Below are 25,968 nucleotides of genomic sequence, written 5' to 3'. Positions count from 1 at the left end.
GAATGTCGTAAGTATCTTACCTGGAGATTAAGAAATTCACTGTAGCCCTGACCTGTGCTCTGTGCACTGCAAGGTCGGCGGTTTGATTTCCACGTCAGGGCACATACCTGGGTTGTAGGTTCGATCCCCAGTTGGGGCATGTGCAAGAGACAACTGATCGATGTATCTCTCTCACATTGATGTTTCTCTCTCCCTTCCCCCCTCTCTCTACAAAAAAAAAAAAAAAAAAAAAAAAAAAAAAAATTACTCTAGCCCTGCTGAAGTTGGGCCCCTAAAGGCAAGCTGGACCTTAGGACATGGAGTGGTGGATGATGACTCCTGTCTTGGAGAACAGAGAGCAGAAAGGGAGCAAAGCACAGTGGAATCTATAAATTTCCTTACAAAGTTTTCCATGCCAATGATTTAGACACATATTATAATGTTTCTGTACTTCGTTTGTAATCAGTATCTGAAAAGTGAATTTTAATGATTTCCAGGAGATTCTAAGTTAGAAAAACAAAGTTCAAAGGAGCATATATATTCAACTTGTGTATAAGAAAGATAAAAGTAAGAAATATATATTTATCTTTATAAAAAGAATAAACAGAACACAGTGAAGCTGATTACCAACCAGAGGTGGGTGGGGACAAGAAGGGGCTATGTGAGGAAGAGCCACTTGGCTAAGTACCTTTTAGCAGTGTTTTGACTGAGGAGCATATTAATGTTCTATATATTCAAAAAATAAATTCTAATCAATAAAACGTGACGGTGGGGGAAAACCCTAAAACTGAAAGCAAAATAAAATGAATGAACCCAATTGCATTTCAAATGAGTAAAACAACCACAATGAAGAGGGGAAGAAGGAGAAAAAAAAATCCAAGGAACAATGGAACTATTTTACTACAAATGCTCAGTCTTAGACAAAGTGTGGGAGAAAGGCAAAAAAATAAATATATAAAAATAAAAAAATCCTAAAATATTTTAGTATGTTTTTCATAGTGATATTGGCAGAGCAATTATGAAAAAATTTTGGATGTATGTTAGCATTAAGCAAATGAATAAATGTATTGATATGGGGAGCCAGGCTTCTCACTAAGGAAGAAGGGACCTAGAGATAATATGGAATGGGAGAAAGTGTGGGGATCAATTGGAATTGGAAGTATTGGTATGAACTCATTTCTGAAATATGTGCATGCAGAAGCATTCTCATGTAACATATATGCATGTATATGTGTTTGTATGTTTAAGATATCTGCATATACATGTCCATCAACGGGCCAAAAACTCAAGCCACTCCAGTAGCAATGAGCACTCTGGTGCCCAGATCTTGGTCTCTAATATCATTCCCCACTAGAACTAACAGGACTGGGCAGAAGAGATGCAATGAGCCTGGCGCATGTTGTTCCTGCCGCAAAGTATATAGAAATGCTCAAAGAATGTTGTGGACCTGTCACAAGGATATATGTGCCAGCTTGAAGGGACTCCCACTGGCCCAGGCTGGGACAAGTTGAACAGGAAAGTAATTATGGACAATAAGGTATTAAAAACCATTGGGAAAAATAGAGTGTGTGCATTCATACTGAGAACCAATGGATAAGTAGACAAATTAAAGGGAATAAGGGAGACACTCCTTACAGTGAAATGCTCAAGCGACTAATACATGCAGAGGGAATGCTGGAGCTGGGGTGTCATCCTGGCATAGACATCGTAATGATGGGATCAGGCAATATCCTCAGTGGATGCCACATCTAAGAGGGAGTTTTGATAAGGAGCAGGACATTGGCATTGTCTCCCCACAGATTGCAAGTTAAAAAAAATGCAGTGGAGAAATCAGATGAAAATTAAAACACCAGTGAGGAGTGGAGGATGTCTGTGCCTCCAGATGTGATGTCCTGGGAAGGATGCAGCATCACCTGTGCAGTTTCCAGCAAGGATGCATCGCCTGGATTCAATCATGAGGAAGCATCAAAGCTCAAATGAGGAACATTCTGTTTTGTTTGTTTCTTTTTAAAAAGTGGGGGTGGAGGGTGGAGGGGGTAGGTGAGAACTGTACTCTTTAAAAATGTCAGTGTCATCAATGACAAAAAAAAAAAAAAATAGGTTATGGGAATGTTCCAGACTAAAGGAACTGGCCATTTAAAGTAATTCCTGATTCTAGACTGGATTCTGTTGGGAGGCAAAATCCTATATAATAAAAGGCTAATATGCAAATAGACCAAACGGTGGAATGACCGGTCACTATGACACGCACTGACCAGGGGGCAGACGCTCAATGCAAGAGCTGCTCCCTGGTGGTCAGTGTGCTCCCACAGTGGGAGTGCCACTCAGCCAGAAGCCAGGCTCACAGCTGGCAAGCACAGCGGTGGCGGGAGCCTCTCCTGCCTCCATGGCAGCGCTCAGGATGGCTGTCTGCCAGCTTAGGCCCACATCCCCCAAGGGCTCCCGGACTGCAAGAGGGCACAGGCCAGGCTGAGGGACTCTCTGCCCCCCAAAGCACGAATTTCATGCACTGGGCCTCTAGTAATACTATAAAAGACATTGTTGGGTCAATGATAAAAGACTATTAGATAGCCTATTAATGGTAAATTGTCTTATGCCGCTAACTTATGATTATGGCTATGTAAGGAAATGTAAGAGACTCCCCCTAAAGGATTTAGGGTAGGGAATGTGCTGTAACTTATCCTCAAATGGTTTGGAGGGAAATTCACAGACATGCATGAAAGTGACCTAAGATTAAAGCAAATGGTGTAAAATGTTAACAGGTGAATCTGGGTCAACCAAAACACACACACACACACACACACACACACACACACACAAAACGATTCCTGTTGTAGAAATGGTCCGTGGTTCCATAGATGGTATTTTTCTTTGACCTTTTTAAGAAGTTTATGACTAATTTGTGGCTATCTTATTATTCTAATTCAGATCACCCTATATTGATTAACTGAGAGGGTGTCTTTGGCAAATAAAGAATTTGAAAATTACCCAGATCTATCTATCCTGCCGGTTGACATTCTTGGTCTTTTGCTAAAAGGGGACAAGTGATCAAGAGTGTGTGAGTTAAAAACACCAGTTGGGAGCAGAACAGACTTTGAATGCAATTCCAGCTTGCCACTTGCTAGTTGTATGATATTGAGGGAATCACTTAGCCTTCTCTAAGCCTCAGTTTTCTTTTTGGTATAACAGGAGTAGTAAGAGTATTTGAGGGGTCCCAATTCAGTTCCTGAAAGGGCTAGGGAGGGGTCCAGGCTGGCTGGGTGGGGAGTGGGGCACTCAAAAGGGGCAGTTACTACCCAGCCCCCATAGATAGTCGTCTTGCTCAAGTGTTGCCAGATTTATCAATTTAAGAAAATTTCAGAAATCTGGATTTCATGCGAATCAACAGATTTTTAAATGCACCGAACTACAGTTTAAGTAAACAAGAAACTCTCAGTGAGCCAGACAACACACAGCTGCAGGTTGCCTTCAGCTGCCACATATCGGTTTCTGCTCCAACTCCAGTGGGCACATGGCTAGCGCCACGTGTGTCCCGGGAAGTCTGGCTCCCGTGTGATGGTCGGGGGTTGTTGGCATTGGAAGAACCACTGAGGCTGTGCTCTTTTCATTCAAACAGGTTTTTCAGATGACGGGGCAGGATAGAGAATTTAAGGCCTGGAAATGATTGGGGCAGTGACCACTTCGGCCCATTCTTTCAACAGTTAAAAGTGAAAAACTCCCTGTGGGCGCTTGCCTGTGTAAACAGGTGAGGCCATCAGGTGATCAGGAAGGGAGGCCAGCCTGGGACTCACAGATAGTGAAGCAATCAATCGTTAAACATGCAGATAATCAAGGATTAACTTGATGAAGCAGTCCATGTGAAGTTGCCAAAAACCATAGGAAATTTTATCAAGGATGTTTGTCTCAGTAGGAAACAAAATGGGAAGATTTCGTCTCTGTTATCATCTTTGTCTCATCCCAAATGTTAATGTGGTTTTTATAATACACAGAATTGTCCTTTTACATTCCGATGCGATCATAGGAACCATTTAATAAAGCAATTTCGATAGGAGTGTAACGTGTGACTATAAGAATCCATTCGGCTCGGGTTCTCCAATGTACAATTACACATTGTTGATAAACAGCCTGAGACTATTTTGGGCTGCCTGGTGTAGTATGTCTCTTGTTGGCAAGACGTACACCGTATATTGTGGCAGAGGTGTCGGATGTGGACAGTTTCTGTTTCTGAAAATAACACTTTCTCTTCCTGAAAAATCCCACTTTTATCCATTCTGCAAAGGTAGGGACTGTGAGGCGTTGGGTGTATACAGTATTTTACATTCTGGAGTGTGGGTTTTGTAACGCTTTTCCCCTTTACTCGGGAGATCTGACGAGGAGGTAATGGATACACCCCACGCTGCTTTGTTGAGAGCAGCTGGGAGAGTAAAATATTTAATGTCTCTCTCACTACTAGGGTGACATTTTCCTGCGGCCCAAGCATAACAGGTTACGAGCCGGGTATTCCCCTGGCTATCAATGATTCAACAAACGAAGGTACATTTGAGCCTCGGCATGAGCTGGAGTACTTCTCAGCTGTTCCCGAAGTGAAGGTCTGCTCACACATTTCCTCTCCCAGGAGAACAACAACGACCAGTGTTTATTGTGCTCTTCCTTTGCGTCTGGTTCTGTTTCAGGAGCTTTCCATATGTCCGCTCATTTCATCCTCACAGCAGCCCTAAGAGGCAGGTGCTATTATTTTACCCATTTTACAGATGAGCAAACCAAGGAACAGCAATGTTATTAAATGAGCTTTCTTGAGGTCTCCCACCTGGCAGTAAGTGTGGCTCCAGAGTCCACACTCTTTGCCACTAGAATGAACTTCGAGCAGGCTGAGGATGCCGGATCACTGCACAGGGAAATGACCTTGACACTTGGAGACTTGGGGCGTGGCTCCAGTTTCAGCCCTATGGCAACCCACTTTGTGACCTTGGGCACTTCATACAACCTTTCTCAGCCTCAGTTTGTTCATCCTTGAAATGGGGATAATGACAATATTTTACTCACACTTTGGGGGAGGAAAAAAAATGTGATAAAGGATGGGAATGGTATTTGAGCTAAAAAGGATTCAAAGAAAAGAGTTAAAATGCACAAAAACAAGTTCTTAGTGATCCAAAGAGCAAATATGCCTCCTCCGGTACCATACAGGTGGGGCTGCCCTAATTTGTACAATGTTGTAACTGTGACATTTTTACTTCATGAACTATTTAGTGAAATTCCCTTTTTACTTTATTAAATATTAAATATTCAATTTTCTTTAAAAAGATTCTCCTTTTAGCTACGAAAAGACTTGTCATTTAATATCTGAGGTCTTAAGATGGGCCAGTGGCCACACAAAACACATGGTACCTTCTGAACCTATATTGGGAATTAGGGTACATGTGCTACATAAGAGGGTGACTTAGTGTTAATACATTGGTTTATTTTAAGACTAGTTTTTTTGTTTCTTATTTTTTAAATATTTTTTATTGATTTCAGAGAAGAATGGAGAGGGAGCAAGAGAGAGAAACATCAATGATGAGAGAGAATCATTGATCAGCTGCCTTCTGTGTGCTACCTACTGGGGATCGAGCTGGCAACCCAGGCATGTGCCCTGACCAAGAATCGAATCGCGACCTCTTGGTTCATAGGTAGACACTTAACCACTGAGCCTTGCCAGCTGGGCTTGTTTCCTTTTTTTTAATTGAGGAAGATTTTAAACATATATAAAAACAGGCCTGGCTGGTGTTGCTCAGCAGTTGAGTGTAGACCCAGAAACAAGAGGTCACAGATCAATTCTGGTCAGGGCACATGTCCCAGCCACTGTTACAGGCTCAATGCCTAGTAGGGGACATGCAGGAGGCAGCTGATAGATGATGTTTCTCTCTTTCTCTCTCCTTTCCTCTCTTTAAAATCAATTTTATATATATATAAAGCATATAAAAACAAACAATTGTATAATGAACCCCTCTTGTGCATGGCCATGTCCCTCTGTCTCCCTCCCCCATATTATTTCAAAGCAAACACAGCCATTGCATCTTTTCAAACTGGTTTTTCAATTTGAGTTTGTTTCACTTGGTCATACCAGGATAAAGATTGTTTGCTATGCGGACTTTGAGGAAAGCAAAAATCTGCATTGCAGTTTGAGTAATTAGATCACTAACTATACCTCCCCCGGATGACACACAGTGATAGTTTTGTTGGTTTGTTTTCATTGGGGTCCACTTTTACGTGGTCTTGGAGCTATTATTATCTAGAAAATATATGGTTCTCTGGAACCTGACCCCAGTGGCAAGAGACAGGGCGGTGGAGGGGAAAGGATGCAGGACTTGGACTCAGAGGATGAGACCTGATTCTAGTCCTCTTCCTGTTGAACTCTGAGAACCTGGATACAATGTTGACCTTGAAGCTTGATGCTTCATTTATAACGTCCATTCACTTAGTAATTCTTTATGCAAGGTCTGCTGTGTGTCAGCCACTGTTCTGAGCCTTGAAGATATCAGAGAACAAAACAAAAAGAATCTACTCTTCAGTGCCATTGTATGGATCAAGTACATTGACCTATATGTGAAAATGTTTTGCAAATTCTGAAATAAAATATCCAGGTTACTATTACACTTATTTTCTTACTCTGCTTTTCACTTGAAAACTTCAGTTCCCAAGTATTCTAGGCTTATAAGAATCTCTCTATATAAAAGCTGAAGTTACCGTTCGACCGTTCAACCAGTAGCTATGATGTGCATTGACCACCAGGGGGCAGACGCTCTACACACAGACATGGAAACATAGAACAGACTGATAAATCTCAGAGGGAAGGTGGGAGGGGGAAGGAGAAGAGATTAACCAAAGATCTTATATGCATACTAGAGGCACGGTACATGGATTCATGCACCAGTGGGGTCCCTAGGCCTGGCCTATGGGGATTGGGCCAAAACTGGCCCAGTGGTTCACAGATTTCTGCACCGGTAGGGTCCCTTGACCTGGCTTGTGCCCTCTCACAGTCTGGGACCCCTTGGGGGATGTCAGACTGCCGGTTTCAGCCTGATCCCCATCAGCCAGGCTGAGGGACCCCACTGGTGCACGAATCTGTGCACCAGGCCTCTAGTTTATAATAAACTAAGTTTCATTGAGGAGAAAGATATCACTCATTCGATCATATCTACGCTGTCTTGCTGCATTTCTGATGAAATAGATCACGAAGTTGTTTACATGGTGGATGGATACTTGAATCCCAGTACTGAGCACTCTGGTTTGACATAATATCAAAACTGAGCTTCACAGGACCCTACAAAGTAGGCATTATCCTCATTTAATAAGTGAAGGGTCTTAGTGAGGATATTTGTCCCAAAGTCCTATAGGCTGTAAGTGGTAGAGCTGGGATTTTAGCCCTATCTTGTTGTCTGTCTTCAGACAGGGAGCCCTTAACCATTTCCTGGTTCTGCCTCACTTGGGAAATAAGAGAAACAGGGCTTGGTCCTGAGCCTTTGAAATTTACACTCTATTGAAGACAAAAAAATTATAAAAACACAATACAAGGCAGAATACAAAGAATGGGCAGGGCAGAAAGTAACTTGTTCCAGTGCAAATGAAAAGCCATTACTTGGGGATTTGAGGATCTGGAAAAGAATGAGAGTGCCTGTGGCCTTTGTATGCCCCTGGGTGGAGGTGGGAGGTGGATGGAGGAGGAGAAGCTGGTGGTGGGTGGGGCCAGAGCAGGTACCCTAACCCTCTAATTTCTAATATAGATGTGAAACTCCAATAATTTCCATAATGAAGCACGTCTGAAATCATCTGTCACCAGCTTTTGAAGACAACCGAGTAATCTCACAGATTCCCCTCCTGACCTACAACCCCACTTGAGTGTCATTGATTCATTTCAGAATATATTGAACATTAATTGTATTTGTACCTGTTCTAGAGAGCAAAACATATGTCCCATTCAAATAATTCTTCACTTATTGATAGACTAAGTATTTAGAACCTGACAAGCTTGAGTAATATGTAAATCCTCCTGTGATATCTGCAAACATCCTTAGGACAACATTGTTTTCTGTGCATGGGGTTTGGACTTTAGGAAGCTAAGCTGCGAATTCACCATAGTCAGATCTCCTGGGTGAAAGAGGAAGAGAGAGCTGAGACCTCTGAGCATCGGTTGGGCTTGTAGCCCATGTTGAGTCCAGGGACCCCCTTGCTGGGGCAGGTCTGGTTGAGGAAACTTAGACACTCCTGATAATTGACTTGTTCAAAATCTGACAGCCAGAACAATTAGCATTGTGACTATCTGTAGGAAACCTGGAGACTATAAGAGCCAAATGCAAGTGCTTCCAAGGGACATATACAATATTAATCACATGTTTGCTCTATGGTCTTGGTCCAAAACTCCAAGTGTGAATTCACCTGTCTGGGAAGAGTTTGTAATCTAAGTTGAGTCCTCTAAGCTGACTAAATACAGCAGAGAGGAGAGTGTTGTTAGCATCAGTTGTGGCCTTTGTCCCTAAACTTCTGGGACCCAGAGTTTATGAAGGTGTTAACTTCCAAATGGAATGAGAAATAAGGCTCTATGACCAATCAGAGGTGTTTATGAGGCCATGGCATGTCTAGAAAAGATCTAGAAGTTGTCCTAAGTATACTCGATATGCCAATCAGACATGGTGCCATGTAGACCTTGAAAGGTATTTACCCATGAATATTTGGAAAAAACCTGCCGCATGGAGGTTTAGTGAAAGTCAATGCTTGTCCTCTAAGAGCCACTCTGACCTGTACGGGCACATAGTACAGGTCAGAGCGGCTCTTAGAGGACAAGACAGATGCAGACTGGACTCTAGGCACCTCGTGAGCTTGAGGAGAGAATTGGAATCTGAGGTGTACGGATGGACTGGGAAAGAGCGATGATACAAAGGACAAAAATTGGTATGTTTCATCTCTCCTGCTCTGCCTGACATGCAAACCATCCCATCTTTGCGCTCAGAGATGGCCTCTGGGTGAAATGGGCCAGCTTTCATGCTACTGTTTTCGGTTTTGCAGTCACTTGCAAAGAGATGGGGTGATAGCAAATCAAGTGTGGGTGAGCATGGCGGTAAAGACATTAATAACCCGATACAACTCTTCTTCCCCCTTGAAACCGCTCTGTGACAAGTTTTAAGGGAGTTGGGGGCAAACAGAACTGGTTGAAACTTCACTGTATGACCCTGGAGAAGTCACCTGACCTCTATAGGGCCCACAAAACAAGGCTAATCCTCCCTTTTAGGAATGTTGTAAGGATTCCATAAAGTAAGCTCAGCATGTAAGTGACTGTTCAGTAGTCTTCAACAAGGGGTGGGGAGTTATCACCAACTGTTGATTATATTGGAATGAGAAACACATTGGATCTCTTCTTTCAGAGCAAAAATTCAGTTCTGAAGTATGCACACATATTATCTACAGAGCTGCAGTAATAGGACCCCATTCTGTCTTTCCCCCTTTTCATATTAATATTGTTTCTATGACTGTTGATAGATGAACATCATCATTTATAAAACCATTATCCTGTTAGACTCTCAGGTGACTTTTATTCCTGCTTTTTAAGCTAACAATGACAATCAAATATTTTGCATGAATAGTTATTTCACTGTTTATTTCTGTTGGAGGGATTTCTGTAGATTGTTGGGTCAGATGTTACAAATATCTGTAGTGTTCTTGGTACATAAAGTGTTGCTCTACTGTTTTCTAAAGGAAAGAAGCAGCTTCCATGTTAGCAGCAGTGTGTATGTGTCTGTGTGTGTGAACACTCATCCCACTTAGCCACCACCAGCATTTGATGCTGTCACTGAATATTGTTAACCTAATGGGCGTAAAAAGGGATCAGATGCTTTCATCAGTCTGCCTTTCTTTGATTACTAGGGAAAGTAATCTTTCCCATATGTGTTCATGGTTTCCATTTACTCATCACATCTGCCCCTCCTACTACCCATTTATTCCGACCAGCGCTGCTGTTGAATCTGAATGGGGCATATAAGTAGTCACTCTGTAGGTTGAAAATTTCCAGGTTCATGTTCAGGTCTGGAGAACTATGCTGATTCCTGTGTTTTCCTGTAGTGTCATCTGCGTTAAATGCATCTAGCAATACCTTAGTTACTCCTCAAACATTAAAATTAATTCAATTTGAATTGTTTTACCTTGGAGGTTCTGCTTCCAGGCAGCTGTCCCTTGTAAAACCCCTATGATTTTATATCATTTAAGCATGAATAAAATTTATAAGCCTAATCAGGGAGGCAGGAGTGATGAAGTAAAAATGGAGCCATTGTCCCTAACAAGTAAGCATGAAGCTTGAATGTGAAAATAACAATGCTTTTCTCCTGGTAACTTTCAGTGTTTCTTATAAAAAATAATTGTGGATTGAGGCTGAGTCTCCAAAATAAACATCTGGGGAATTCTGGCATTATTATCCTATGGGAACCAGTTCCAGTCTTTTGTTTACTTCTTTTCTTAGTTTTCCAGACAAAAGAAGGGCAGCCCCACCCGGTCTTCATTTTATACACATTTTCCTGGTTGCCACCACCCTAACTCAGGCCTGTGTTCCTTCTTGCTGCCGCTGCGCCCACTGAGTGTTGCTGCCGGCCCCGCTGCAGAGCTGCTAGGTTCTGTAGATGACACAACGGTGACTGGGAGACTCAGGGTCCACTGTGACCTCTGGACGGGCTCCCTGCCTAGCTCTCACCTTCCTGGCCTCCAGCACTCCCTCCTCTATCAGGTTCATCTTCCTGAAGCACCTTTTGGATCGTATTTCTTTCCTTGCAGACGCCTTCAGTGGTTCCTCCGGCTGCTGGAACAAAGCCTTGCCAAGGCCTCATGGACCAGGGAAAGTGACTCCGGTCAGCCTCCACCAGCTCATGTACCCCTAAATCTCAGCTGGGCGGGTGACTCGTATCCTCCTGCTCCTACGTCTTGTCTGAAAAGCTCTCTCTCATCCCCCCTGAATTCTTGCTCTCGCCTGTGACTCCTATATGACCCAGCTCAAAACACCTAAGAAATGATTATTGACTTATGTACACTCTATCGTGATAGAAATTGGGAAGCATTTATGATTTGGGTGCTCGTAGGAGGGACCTGTCTGTAGATTACAAAGGTAGCTTTATTTTGCTTGTCAGTTTCTCCATTTCCTTTGCTTAGGTTTTTTTTTTTTTTTTTTGTGACTAATGGGGCTTTAAGTTGGTATGGAGAGGGGACAGCAGTTGACACTAGCAGTTGTGGAGCAGGCCCTGATGCCCCCAGACAGAGCTCGAGTTCTAGGATGAATCCTGATGCGTTCACTGTGCCACATCTGGACAGACTTGGCTTTGCAGTGAGGCGCCCGCATCCAATCCCAAACAATCTTGGGGCTTAACCCCTTCCCTGTTCCCATTGGTAACATGGCCATGATAGTGCTTGGCCACACATCTCAGAATAATTCCATGATAATTGTGAAAAATACTTAGAGAACTGTTAAGGGCTGCCAGACATTGATGGGAAATATCATCAGCTTTAGTAGGATGTGATGGGGAGCCCACAGAAGAGGTAGACCACATTACCCAGAAATCCTTTCAATTTTTTTTTTTTTAAATATTTTTATTGAGGTATTATATGTGTACATACCTTACTATTACCCCCCCACACCCCACACCCACACATGCCCTCCCCCAAATCCTTTCAATTTAACAGGAAGGTCCAAATTTGAAACTCTCCTGTGCCTTCCAGTGATAACCATGGAAGCTGTGAGAAGTGAAATGGTGGTCAGTCTTCTCTGTGGCTGAGGGTTCTGGGGTGGACTTTCGGAGGAATAGAGGATGGAACTGTGGACCCAGAGGAACCTTTTCTATCATGAGTAAAGGTCTGGGCTTAGTTCACGTTAGTTACCCCAGGCTTCTAAGTTTTCTAGGCTTCAGTTTGGGAGGAAATAAAATATATAACCCTCTTTGTCCTGGGAACAGTAATCATGTTGTTTCTATAACAGTATAAAGTTTAAATTTAATCTAGATCCTAGATATGTTTTATTACTATTGCTTCATGAGATTCTTTGTCTAATTACAACTGTCATCAAGCTTGTCAGATTATGCTCTTGAGAGTATTGGGTAGATTCCAAACAGGGTGTGGCGTGTGTCCGAGTAACAGGTTCCCGCTGCTTCTTAGATGGGGCTGTTCTTCAGAATATGTTTGAAACAATAGTGGCCATAGAATTATTATTACCATGGAGTTATTATTATTTATGATTAATGATATGTGTATTAGTTATCTGTTGCTACATAACGAGTTACTTCAAAATATGGCAGCTGAAAACGACCCACATTTGTTATCTGATAGTTGCCATTGATCAGGAATCTGAGCACTGCTTAATTGGGTTCTCTGCTTCAGGGTCTTTCCCAAGGTTACAATTAAGGTGTCAGCCCAGGTTGGGATCTCATCTGAAGGCTGGAGTGAGGAAGGGCCCTTGTGGTTGGTGGCAAAATTCATTTCCTTTTTTTCTTTAAAAAATATTTATTTTTTCTAAGTTTTATTGAGATATAATCTACACTAATAAAAGAGAAAGATGCAAATTGACCGTACCGCTGCGACACTCAGAAGCCAATCAGGAGTGGGTATGCAAATTAACCCAACAAAATGGCAGGTTAATTTGCATATGCAGGCACAGAGCAAAGACTGAAGGCTCTGCTGTGGCCGGAGCCAAGCCTGAAGACTGAAGGCTTGACTCCTCTGCGGTCGGAGCCAAGCCTGAAGGCTGAAGGCTTGACTCCCCTGCGGCCAGAGCCAAGCCTGAAGGCTGAAGGCTTGACTCTGCTGTGGCCGAAGCCAAGCCTGAAGGCTGAAGGCTTCACTCCCCTGTGGCTGGAGCCAAGCCTGAAGGCTGAAGGCTTGATTCTGCTGTGGCCAAAGACAACCCTGAAGGCTGAAGGCTTGGCTCCACTGTGGCCCGGGTCCCAGGTGCCAGAGGAAAACCGGTGCCGGCAGCCAGGGGAAGGAAGGCCTATTGCACGAATCTTCATGCAATGGGCCTCTAGTTACTAATAAAAGGGAAATATGCAAATTAGTCAGGATGCCCTCACAGTAACAACTGAACAGCAGGCTGTGTGGGGTGACAAGGCTGGCAGGAGGGTTAGTGAGGGACAACCAACTAACTGAACAGCAGGCTGCGTGGGGCAATCAGGATGGCAGGGGGGTTAGTGAGTTACAATCAAATGACTGAACAGCAGGCTGCGTGGGGTGACCAGACTGGTGGGGGCGGGCAGTGAGGGGCAACCAGGCCGGCAGAGGAAGGCAGTAAGGGGCAACCAGGCAGGCAAGGGGGGCAGTTGGGGGCAACAAGGCCAGCGGGAGAGGGGCAGTTGGGGGCAACCAGGCCGACAGGGGGGCCGCAAGGGGTGACCAGGCCAGTGGGGGGGCAGTTGGGGGTGACCAGGTGGGCAGGGGGGCAGTGAGGGGTGACCAGGCTGGCAAGGGGGGCAATTGGGGGAACCAGGCAGGCAGGGGGGGGCAGTTAGGGGCAATCAGGCCAGCAGGCAGAGGCAGTTAGGGGCAATCAGGTAGGCAGGCAGGTGAGCAGTTAGGAGCCAGCGGTCCCAGATTGTGAGAGGGATGTCCGACTGCTGATTGGGCCTAAACCAGCAGTCAGACATCTCCCAAGGGGTCCCAGATTAGAGAGGGTGCATGCTGGGCTGAGGAGACCCCCCCCCACCCTGGTGCACAAATTTCATGCACCAGGTTTCTAATCTATAATTATAAAAGCATAATATGCTAATTAGACCAGACAGCTGAACGACCTTCTGGACATAATTCTGGATGTAATTCCGGACATCCTTCTGGACAAACCACAGTGGCAGGGGCTGAGGCAGAGGCGATTAGGGGCAATCAGGCAGGCAGGCAGAGGAGTTAAGGGCAATCAGGCAGGAGAGTGGTTAGGGGTGATCAGACAAGCAGGGAGGTGATCTATTAGGAGCCAGCGGTCCCAGATTGTGAGAGGGATGTCCGACTGCTAGTTTAGGCCCAATCCCTAAACCAACAGTCGGACATCCCCCGAGGGGTCCCAGATTGCGAGAGGGTACAGGCAGGGCTGAGGGACACTCCCCCCCCAATGCACGAATTTCGTGCAATGGGCCTCTAGTCTATATATATAATAGCCTACTATGCAAAGTGTCCTCTCAGGAGTTCGACCGAATGAGATTTCGATCGCTTGTTATGACATGGGCTGACTACCAGGGGGAGACATGGAATGAAGGAAGGCCCTGGCTGGCAGCTGGTGACCAGGGAAGGGAGGCCCTGGCCAGTGGCTGACAGCAGCTAGGGACCCTACCCATGGACAGTCTCTAGTCTATATCTATACTAATAAAAGCCTATGTGGTGGTCACGCCCTCACACCATGATGCCCTCATGCCATAACAATCCATCACCAGGAGGCTGCGTGTACAGCAGGTGCGCACGGGTGGACGGGGACTTGACGCTGCTTGCACGGTGCAGAGGCAGGTCACGGCGGCTCTGCACCACAACACCAGGGATCCCAGTCCCGGCAGTGCCGTGCAGTAATGCTGGGGGCAGGTCCTGGCAGCTCTGGCCTACCTCTTTGGGGCAATTCATTGAGGAGCCCCGGATGGGTGGATGGGGCCTACCTCTTAGGGGAGATCAATCGCGGGGCTCCTGCACTGTGAGAGGGCACAGGCCAGGCTGGGGAACCCCCTGCCGAATGCACAAATTTTGTGCACCAGGCCTCTAGTATACTAATAAATATGTATTAGTTTAAGTTGTACAACATAATGATTTGACAGCTGCATAAAGTGCAAAATGATCACTATAAGTTTAGTTAACATTCATCATCTCACATAGTTACCTATTTTTTTCTTGTGAGAACTTTTAAGATCAACTCTCTCAGCAACTTTCAAATGTACAATACAGCATTGCCAGCTATGGTCACCATGCTGTATGTGTACAAAGTTAATTTCCTTGAGGGTTGTTGGACTGAACACCCTCAGTTCCTTATTGCCTGGTGGCTGGATGCTCACTTCATTTCTTGCCATATGAATCTCTCCATAGAGCAGCTGCTTTCTCAGAGTTAAGAAGGGGAGAGAGCTGGCTGCCAAGAAGGAAGTTACAGCCTCCTGTAACCTAATCATGGAGGAGACATCCCCTTTTCTGTTGGATGAAAGCAAGGCTTTATGTCTAGCCCCCTCTCATGGGGAGGGGTTACACAGAAAGAGGTGGGATCAGTGGAGGTGTCTTAAATTCTGCCTGCTAGAGTTGTAACTTATTATATTTAGTATAGAGCATATAATAAAAAGCATACAGAGTCTAGAAAATACAAAAATATAAATATACAAATTTACTATATCATGTGTGTTATATATTTGTATTATTTTTAATAATAATAAGCAAATGAAATGAAGAAAACACATTCCAGCCCTAGCTAGTTTGGCTCAGTGGATAGAGCGTAGGCCTGTGGACTGAAAGGTCCCAGGTTTGATTCCAATCAAGGGCACATGCCTGGGTTGTGGGCTCGATCCCCAGTAGGGGGTGTGTGCAGGAGGCAGCCAATCAATTATTCTTTCTCATCACTGATATTTCTGTCTCTCCCTCTTCCTTCCTCTCTGAAATCGATAAAAATATTTAAAAAAAAAACAGAAAAGAAAAACAACATTTTCTTGTTGAGGACTTTAAAAGCTGTAAAAAAAAAAAAAAAGATGACAAAGAATAAACAAAAATGAATACTGTGAACTTACTTCCTGTCTAAGCTTGGGTCTCCCTTGACACAAATCAAGTTACACAACAAAGATATCATTGATCTGGGATTCTTGGCCTCTCCCAGCCCAAGTTCTCGTTGTTGCTGTGCATGCACACAGATCATATCCCAGCAGTGACAAAACTCAACTATTATTGTCCCCATTTTCCCTTTATTTGACCCTGGAAACCTGTGTTAGCAAAGAAAGTTTGAGCTCTCATTCCTTCTAACTTCAGAGTTTTATTGCAAAGGCAGAAAGTTTATTCCTTTTGCCTGGATTCCCTTTTTCTCCCTCCTTCAACACCTCCTCCCCCACAAAGGGGACAGAGGATTTCAAGTATTTGAAGATGACAAATGATGGATGTTAGGGGTTCAAGTTTGGAAATCCTGCTGTTTACCCCTCCTGTCTTCTGGAGTTCATGACTAAGAGGGCTGAATACTATAGGAGGCAGGATGGGAAATGAGGCACTGCTGTATTAAAGTCTGGAAAAACCCCTAATCGAGCTCTGGTGTAAATAAGGCCTCATGGTTCCTATTCTTCCCTCTGTTTCTTCCCCACCCCAGACTCATTTTAGGAAGCCTGTAGAAAGGTCTAGAGTCCACTACCCAGACAGCTACATGGTGGGGGACAGAATAGAGAGGAGGGGGACACTGGGGTTACTACTAGAAGGCAGACCCCATCCTGGGGTGTTGCCCACATGGAGATGTCAGGTGGAAATAGCCCACACAGCAGCCTGAACAGGAGATAGAGTAACATGACCCCCTTAGTGCTGCAAGCTCGGGACCCTCCCTTAGGGAGGACCAGGTAAGGGGTGGACAGGAGGGCTGAAAGGTTTTGTCTGCCTTGGGGAATGGTCTTTGAGGCTTTATTTTGAAAATCTGTGTCTTTCCTGAGCACTGAGAAGGAGGGGTGGGAAACAGCCTGCAGGGAATGGCAGGGCTCTGGTGGCCTCATGGAAGGTCATCACAGGAAGTCCAGTTAGAGTACACTTGTAGTGTTTTAGGAGAGAGAGGATGGTGGTCTGCATTAGTGTGGTGGCTGTGGAAATAGAAAGGGAATGGATGGGAGGGGTGTATTTGGGGAGAAGTGACTATGTCTCATAGCTGTCAGGCATTGTTCATTTATCTGTACTCCTCCATAGCCTAGAACCGTGGTTGGCAAACTGCGGCTCGCAAGCCACATGAGGCTCTTTGGCCCCTTGAGTGTGGCTCTTCCACAAAATACCACGGCCTGGGCGAGTCTATTTTGAAGAAGTGGCGTTAGAAGAAGTTTAAGTTTAAAAAAATTGGCTCTCAAAAGAAATTTCAATCGTTGTACTGTTGATATTTGGCTCTGTTGACTAATGAGTTTGCCGACCACTGTCCTAGAGGAAGTCTCTAGGGCAAACATGTCAGACTCGCAGCCCACAGGCTGCATGCCTTGTTGATTTGGCCTGTGTTAGCCTTTGAGTTTGACATGCTTGCTCTAAGGCAGTGGTCGGCAAATTCATTAGTCAACAGAGCCAAATATCAACAGTACGACGATTGAAATTTCTTTTGAGAGCCGAAAACTGACTTCTGTGCATGGGCCACGAAGTTTCAGTCGCACTGTACGTCTGCGCCCGCACGTGGTATTTTGTGGAAGAGCCACACTGAAGGGGCCAAAGAGCCGCATGTGGCTCGCGAGCCGCAGCTTGCCGACCACGGCTCTAAGGGGTCTGTTTCCAGGGCCTAGTGTAGTAGCCTCACCAAGCAGGTGCTTAAAGGAGGCTGAGGAAACACACAGGTGTCTGCAGTGTGCTGCCGTGGTGGTAAGAATGTTACAGTTTCCAAAGCCAGGGTGTACATAGTGCCTGCCTTGTAGGGATCATGGTTTGGACCTGGGAAGCTTTGGCTAGGGTTTCAAAGAAATTATTTCTTCCTTATTTTTCTTTCACTGCCCTAAAGTGACAGAGCTACAGTAGCCCCGTGTGTGGCTGTGTCTGGACTGCACACACATGCAGACATCAGAGAACTTCCCACGCAGCTTTAAGCTCCCTGCCCGTGCCTGCTGGGTCGCCTGCACAGATCGGGCCTGTGTGCGTGCTCTGGTGGGGAGCTGGTTGGTTATGCAAGGCCTTGCTTACTTTGGATCACATACTTGTGGTTGTCAAATCCCTTTCTTTTTGTGTGTTTGTCTCCTCCCCCACCTCAAGGACTGGACTCAGTCTTAATATGCAAAATAAGCATGGAGTTGCTTAGAAGTGATGATATGTTTGCTTACAAAATGTATCTATAGAAGGCGTTGAATGCCACGGACCTGTGCACTTAACAATGGTTTAAGTGGTGAATTTTATGTTGTGTATGTTTTACTACAATAAAAACTGTTTGTATAAAGTGCTCTCAGACTTTATGATATTTTATATGCCCCTATAATGGAGAGATTAGATCTTGATCCTGCTACTTACCAGCTGAGCCTCAGTCTACTTACCTGTAAGATGGGATGATAATATCTACCTCCCAGGGTTGTCCTGCTTGACATAGTAAGTGCTTACTTAGTAAGTGGTAACCACTTTATTATTTGTGTTCTGAAAGACTTCTGGTGTAAGTTTTGCCTCTCAGAGTTTGGGAATTTTTAAAAAAGAATGTATTAAATTTAAATATTAGCTAAAGCCGTGGTCGGCAAACTGTGGCTCGCGAGCCACATGCGGCTCTTTGGCCCCTTGAGTGTGGCTCTTCCACAAAATACCACGGCCTGGGCAAGTCTATTTTGAAGAAGTGGCGTTAGAGAATTTTAAGTTTAAAAAATTTGGCTCTCAAAAGAAATTTCAATCGTTGTACTGTTGATATTTGGCTCTGTTGACTAATGAGTTTGCCGACCACTGAGCTAAAGCATTGATGCCACTATATTACAAAACCACCAAAAGGCCAATTAAATGCTTGTGAAGTCCCAAGAAATATCCATTTACAAACCCACAGACAGTTGGGAAAGAGGGAAAACTTTTCACTCTGCAATTAAGAGGTTTTATAGCTGAATATATCTGTGCTTAAGTAGACTCATATTTTATAACTAGAGGCTCAGTGCATAAATTCGTGCAAGGGTGGGGTCCCTTGTGGTGGCCTGCGGGGATTTGGCCGAAATCCTCAATCCAATGCCACCTGCCGCTTCTGCCTGCCGCTCCTGCTCATCCCGGTCCCACTGCGCCTGCTGCGGGCTTGGGCCCAGTCAGTCCCGATTGGGAGAGGCTCGCGCCGCTTCAACAGCGCTCACCAGCCATGAGCCCTGTGCCTGGTGCCCATCCTGTGCCAGCCCAGGATCCAGATCCATCCCGCTGACATTCGTGCTAGTTGTCGGGAGCCACCTGGTGACCACTTTTATATCGTTTCTTCCTTGCAGAGCATCTAGGGAGGGGAAGCAACCAAGGTGCGCAAGGCCACCTTCCAGGAAGCTGGCAGTGTTGTCGGGATTGTGCCAGCGGCACCGGTCCGGCGGTGCCTGGCCCATTCTCCGGAGATTGGACCTACAGGACTACTGAGGGCGGGAGTGGCTGCTGCCGGGCTGGTGGGCCGCTGGGACGGGTCGGTCAGCTGATTGGCGCTCCCGCCGTTGGAGCGCACTGACTACCAGGGGGCAGCTCCTGCGTTGAGCGTCTGCACCCTGGTGGTCAGTGTGCGTCGTAGTGACTTGTCAACTGGTCATTTGGTCACTTAGGCTTTTGTATGGATAGATAGCCTAATATTTTTACTCCCAATGATGAGTAGGTGCATTTTAGAAGTGATCTTTGAAGATGGAAAAGCCTAAAGGGATAGATCTCCATATGGTCCCATTTATTATTGTAAATAACTTTTTTTTATAATTACGGGAATAATTTTTAACAATAGCAATGGCTAATGTTTGAGTACTTACAGTAGGCTAAATCCTGAATCAAGCAATTCATGCATCATCTCATTTAAAATCATGCATGCCAGTTGTTGGAATTCCGGAAAATGAATAAATGTGTGTGTGAATAACTGGGACTGTGCTGTACATAGGGATTGTAACTCACTTTTCAACTTAATGTGTTTAGACATTTACAGTGTCATTAAAAACTCTTATGATCACTATCTAAATAACTAGTTTAGATCTGTCCCCATAGTATGAAGAGGCCACAATTTATGTGCCATTTTAAATAACACTGGACAAAAGCCTCATAAATATTTGAACAGTTCTTGGATGTACACTTGTGACTATAAAAATGTACATGTCCAAGAGGCTAGATTTGGTATAAAGCCATGCAGTCAGCTAAATAGTTCCACACACAAGGCAACTAATACTCCATTAAAATATATAACAACTTGCAACATAAAAGTAGAATATAGAAAATCTCGCTTTGGGAAGCAGATGATTTTGCTGCAAATTTTTAATAATTATCATGCAAGTTACTCAACCTATTCAACAGAGAAGAAAACTCTAAGCTTTCTTCTCTGTTGAGTAGGAATAACAATAATACCTTCACCAAGGTGGTAGGGGAAGTTTCAAAGGTCAGTGCCTATAATGCATGTAGGCAGGGCCTGGTGTGCTGGTAACACTAAATAACTGTGAGGTGCTATTGACAATACTGAGTACATAGTGTGATGCTTATGTAAATATTGCCCGGCTGTATGTCGATCCTGAAGTATTTGTGTAAATATTTCCCTAATATAAATGTAACTAAGGTTGTCTTTGTTACTTGTGGACAGTCATTTTATACAGCGGCATATACACAAATACAAAATGGAGATACAGGCAGTGGGTGGTGGCAGTTAGGAAAATGGGCTAGGGAGTGCTCCCAGGAAGTCGTTAGCAGAATTTGAGGACTTAAGCTTGTATTTAATGTATCGGAGTAAAGACTCAAAATATTAGTGTTAGCAGAAACCAGATATCTTAGGGCAATGGTTTTTAAATTTTGCGAGCAATACACAGTACAAAATTCAGTTCCATTTATTTGCATTGTGAGTCCCTTCAGACTCACAATGCAAATAAATGTGTGTAAGCATTGTTTTGTAAAACTGTCTCACCAACAATACTAACTCTTACTGTGTGTGCTGTACTCTGAAATTTTAGAATCGGTTTCACTTTCTTTTAATGTTGGTTGTGAACCAGTTAAGTTGCTTTGGCTGGGTAGAGACCCCCAATTTGAAATACAACCTTAAAGTTTGTCTATCCTTCCTCTTTAAAAAAAAAAAAAAAAATTGCAGCACCATTTTTTGTTGTTAATTCTCACCCAAGCATTTTACCAATAATGAATGGTTTGGTTTTTCTTTGCATAAGAACTTGAACTTTGGGGTCATTATTCAGACATATTTATGTTAGTAAGATACTATTCTATTAAAAGGGCATTGTAACCAGAGGAAGACAGAATTCTACCAAAAACGGGGCACGGGCCATAATGCACTCTGGTTTCCCTTTCTCTTAAACCAGGTAGTTCCAATTTGCCAGCAGGATGAGTACAGAAAGAGACTCAGAAACGACCTTTGAGGAGGATTCTCATCCCAATGATGAAGTGGTTCCGTACAGTGACGATGAAACAGAAGATGAACTTGAGGACCAGGGGCCTGAGGTTGAACCGGCACAGAATCGAGTCAACAGAGAAGTGGAGGAAAGACGGGAGACACTAAGAAAAGGTAACTGCTCTGGGACTGGAGACCAGGTACCATCCTTGTCATCCTCACATGAGCAGTGGCACTGGCTGCAAAGGATGGATGGCCCGTGTTAGATAGTCCAGGAGTTACCTTCCTTCTCTTATCTCAGGATGCAACTGGGAGAGTGGCTTGGTCAAGTACACAGCGTCCTCAGTATATAGGGCCGGTCTACCTTATCTGATGAGTTCTACCCAGAAGCTGGAGGTCTTCAGTGTTCCTTCGTGTCTGTTTTTTAGAAGGGGGTTGTATGTGAAGAATTTGCTTGTTACTGAGCCCAGGGACCTTTGAGTTACCATAGCTTTTGTTCAGTCATTAGTGACTATAAAATGGTTTTGGCTCTCTATTTCTCTAGGAAAATTTTTATGGGTTCTCTGACTGCCACATGGGGCCTGTTATATAGCAGCTTCGAGGCCGTGTCTAGACCAGGGTTGGCAAATTTCTTCTGGTAGTGGCTTTTCTATTTCATTTCCTGCTGGTTCTCCCACCCTGTGGCCTTTTCCTTAGCTCTTCTGCTCCACGAGGAAGCTGATCCTTTTCTCTTTGGACCCCAGATTTGCTCCAGGTTGAAACCGTTTCCTCCAGGTTCCTAAATACCAGCGAAAGGTCTGTGGTTTCCAAGTCACAGAAATCTCCATGAAATTGATCTGGTTCTGACTCTCCAGACACACCTCTCCACAGCCTCTATCAGAATGACCTCTGGTTTTATCTGGTTTCTCCAAAGTCTCCATCACCACCAGTCTGCCTTTCCAAGGTCTCCCAGAAGCCTGCGTCCCTCCTGTCACCCCTTGCCCCCTCGTCTCTCCTTCCAGCGTTCTGCTGCCTGTTAAACTGGTCTTTTTTCAAAGTTTTCACCCAGAGAAAAAAGTGGCATGGCATGAAATCCCTCACACTTCTGCCATGATTCCTCCTGATCAGACGGTGCCTCTGCTCTTCTGTGTGGGGAGGCTCTCAGTGGGGGGGGGCGGGGGGCCATATGTCCACGCAGGACCCTCCCACCGCAGCTCTGAAACCTGGGAGGCCATCAATATGTGTATATCGCTTGCCTGTTTCTCAGCTTTCCACATCAAACTTGTAGCCCGGCCGGTGTGGCTCCGTGGTTGAGTGCTGACCTATGAACCAGGAGGCCATGGTTAGATTCCTGGTCAAGGCTCCATCCCCAGTGGGGGGCGTGCAGGAGCCAGCCAATTAATGATTCTCTCTCATCATTGATGTTTCTATCTCTCCCTCTCCCTTCCTCTCTGAAATCAATAAAAATTATTATTATTTTTTAATTTCTTTATTGATTAAGGTATCACATATTTGTCCTCATCCCCCCATTCCCATCCCACACCCCTCCCCACACATGCCCCCACCCCCCTGAAAATTATTTTTTTTAAAGTATACTTTTTAGACTTTCTCGTGGACTTCTGGCTGATATTGAGTATCAAGCTTACGTGCTTTCTGCCTCTAAGTAGAAGTCATGACAGTGGAGCTAATTGAAAATGGAACCACTGCCAAGCTGAACAGGAATGTGGCTTCTGTCATAACAGGTCCAGGCTGGGTAGAGTTCAGATGGGGAAAGTTAGCGAGGAGTTCTAGCTGGTTGCCCAAATAGTGCACAACCTGTTTCTTCCTCATTCCTTTCCCGCTGCACTTCTAAGTTTCATATCACAACCTTGGAATCTCTACCGTAGAGAGATATCTGGTGAGCTGGCTCCACGGGTAAAGGGTGAACTTGGCTGCTGGTGCTTGGTGTCACGCTATCAGATTTGTGGTTGAGGACACAGCAAAGGGCCTGGGGTTGGGTGCCTGCAGAAATGTCAGACAAGCACGTAGTGGGTGGCAACTCTCACCCCTGGTTTTTTCCAACTCTGCCTTCACATGCTGGTGCTCCAGGCTCTTTCCTGATGGCTGAGTTGGCAGGTCTTATTTCTTGTCGATTTCTATCCTCAGAATATAGGCATTGAGGGGGTTCGGCTTGATCTGGTCTCTTCATAGTCTCTTCCAATGGGGGCTTATATTTCTAGAAGAATTTGGTGGTTCTCATTTCTCAAAACCCCTGTTGAATAACTTTGCTTGTGACTTTTAAAAATATTATTATTCTGACACTTCTGTCTGCCCTTCCAAACACAGAGAGGACATTCAGTAAGTGCTAGGCCTCTTCCCCCATTCCTTTCTCCTTCTGCCTGGCATTTGCCCCCAACCAGTCTGCTTCCTCTTCTCCCCTTCTCCCCTTCTCTCTTCCTCTCTTCTTCCCGTGCATCCCTCTTTACCCCTTTCTTAACTCTGCTTCCCTTCCTATTTTCACTTGGGCATGAACACTCTCTTTTCATGATGAACAAACACACTAGCACAGAACAGTATTAGCTAGAATGTGTTCTGGGAAACACCAGTCCCACCGAATACTCCGGGGCACTGAGTTTCTGTGGTCCTGTAACCAGAAACTCAGAATTCTTGATCTTTGTCTTGGAGTTTAAGGTTGTCCATTGGCATAAAGGGATCCAGGAAGGTTGTGCTTTAAAGAAACCAGTTTAATTCTATTCAGCCACAGCTTCCTTAAATTCCTTGACGCTAGAATGCTGGGTCTTTTTGTTTGTTTGTTCTTTGGTTTACCATCCTGGTGTTACTAGGTTAGCTCCCTGGGTGACCCTGTGCCAGTTGGGAACCAGCTTCGAGAGGAAGTCCTTGGGAAGAAATAGTGGTCCGGAGGGGATCCCTGGATGAGTACAAATTGGCCCTTTCTTCTGAGCCCGGGACGGAATGGAAAAGCTGTCTCCTGCCTCCTTGGCAGCATTGCTTTAATGAACTCTCCCATCTTCTCGCTCTGGCTGGCTTACAGATACACCCACAGCTTCCCATCTACAGCAGATTCTTACCTGAATCTTGCTTTCTGCCTCGGGCCGGTGTCCTGTCTCCTGTTCTCATGGCCATGCATCTGGAAACCCGTTTATCCACCTCCACATCCTCCTCTTCTCTCAGGTTCTTCCCCTCCGTGGGCTGCCTGTGGATAGCACTTTCTGAAAGGTCACCAAGAACCCCAGTGCCAAGTCCGGTGAGCTTCGTATCACTCACTTATTCCCGACCTCTGTTTTCTCTGACTGCTTGACCTTTTCAACAGCCTCTCTGTCAGGAAGTGCTGACCTCCTTGGCAGGTGATACCCTCCTGTCCCAGCACTCCTGTTTCTCCTCTCCCCCCACCTTTAAAATGTTCACATTTCCATTCATCCTCTGTTCTCTCTCTACAGGCCTTCCTTTGGCAAGCTAATAACTTTAATCTGCTTCAGACACCACACCTCTATGCGTGACTCAAAGACAAAACTCGTGTGATGGTGAGGAGGGAGGACCCTGGATGGAGATTGTGGCATAAAATGGCGATTTCATGATGTTCACAGATTCTGAGTCAGGAGTTCAGACAGGACACAGTGGGGGTGGCTTGTGTCTGCTCTCGGGTATCTGGGACTTCAGCTGTGAAGACTTGAACCATTGGGGTCTGGAATCATCTGGAAGCTTCTTCATTCCTATGTCCGGCCCTTGAGCTGGATAGCTCAAATGCTCAACTGGGCCTTTGGATGGAAGCACCCCCAGCATCTTGGGCTTCTCCTGGCATGGCGCTGGGCTGCCATGGGAGTGTCCTAAGCGGGATCATCATGCCAAGAGATCAAAGCAGAAGCCGGTTGTAGAATTCAGGCAGCATCATGAGTGCTACGTTCTCTTGGTTATAAGAGAGCCACTGAGGCCAGCCCTGATTCAAGGGGAGGGAAATTAGATGCTACTTCTTGATAAGGGGGTCACAAGGTCACATTGCAGGATGGGAGATACGGCTGTGGCCACCTTTGGAAAGTGCCTTCTGCCTCGGTGGATAACAGAGACATCTGTGGGGATGAGTAATCGGGTGGGGGGGGTGGTTCAAGAAGAGGGTTGTTGTTTTGAACCTAACCACTTGGAGATATTTATGGGACAGCCACTTGTGTTGCTGGCTGGCAATTAGAAGTTTAGGATGAACTAGTAAGAAACGAACAAGAATGGTGCAGCCTTGTACCTGGAAAGTGACAGAATTTTAAACGCTTAACCACAATGTAATAGACAGCTTTGAGCTTTAGTTTCCAGAATGCAGTCCTTAGAGGAGTCGGCTGACTTTTGGGTTTTGCTGTGCCCATGCCAAGTCACGTATTCTTAGGGAGAGGGAGAGTCCAGGTAAGGGCTTTAGGAGAGGAGCCCCTTCCGTGAGTTCCTGCCCCCAGTCCTTCCATAAGTGCACCCACCCCCTACTCCCCATCCACACATTCTTCACATTTGCATACATTCTAAGAGGTGTGACTACTGCGTATTAGAACTGACTGATTCTGACTATACAACTTGGAACTGGAGGTGATTCACACAAAAGCTTCAACATCATTCATTCATTCATTCATTCATTCATTTTAACCTAAATGATAGTGTACAGGGAGTCCCCCAAGTCCTTTCTTCTTGACTGTGTTGGGTTGCTCTCTGTACTTTAAAATAGAAAATTGCATTTCTTTTAAAGCCTTTTCCAACTCGGAATTTTGTGTAGGGGTGAATTTTGTGTTGTGTTGCTTGACTGTTTAGGATGGAATGTTCAATCATGAGGGCTTAAAGGTATCACCAAGAGAGCATCAGGACACAGGGAGGAAGTGTGCTGC

At 45.0% G+C, this 25,968-nt stretch overlaps 1 protein-coding gene across 1 annotated transcript in view; it reads left to right on the top strand.

The window, feature by feature from the left end:
- The window catches only part of ATP8B1 (ATPase phospholipid transporting 8B1), a 111,239-nt gene that overhangs the window by 34,121 nt on the left and 51,150 nt on the right, over positions 1 to 25,968 (top strand). Inside the window, exon 2 of the mRNA XM_054724149.1 lies at positions 21,108 to 21,310. Within this exon, the coding sequence (XP_054580124.1) occupies positions 21,130 to 21,310 (181 nt within the window). The 5' untranslated portion in view covers positions 21,108 to 21,129. The remainder of the gene's footprint in view (positions 1 to 21,107; positions 21,311 to 25,968) is intronic.

This window comes from Eptesicus fuscus, chromosome 12, assembly GCF_027574615.1.
Source record: "Eptesicus fuscus isolate TK198812 chromosome 12, DD_ASM_mEF_20220401, whole genome shotgun sequence".
In the NCBI taxonomy this organism is placed as follows: domain Eukaryota; kingdom Metazoa; phylum Chordata; class Mammalia; order Chiroptera; family Vespertilionidae; genus Eptesicus; species Eptesicus fuscus.
This window is presented reverse-complemented; position numbering and strand designations above follow the sequence as displayed.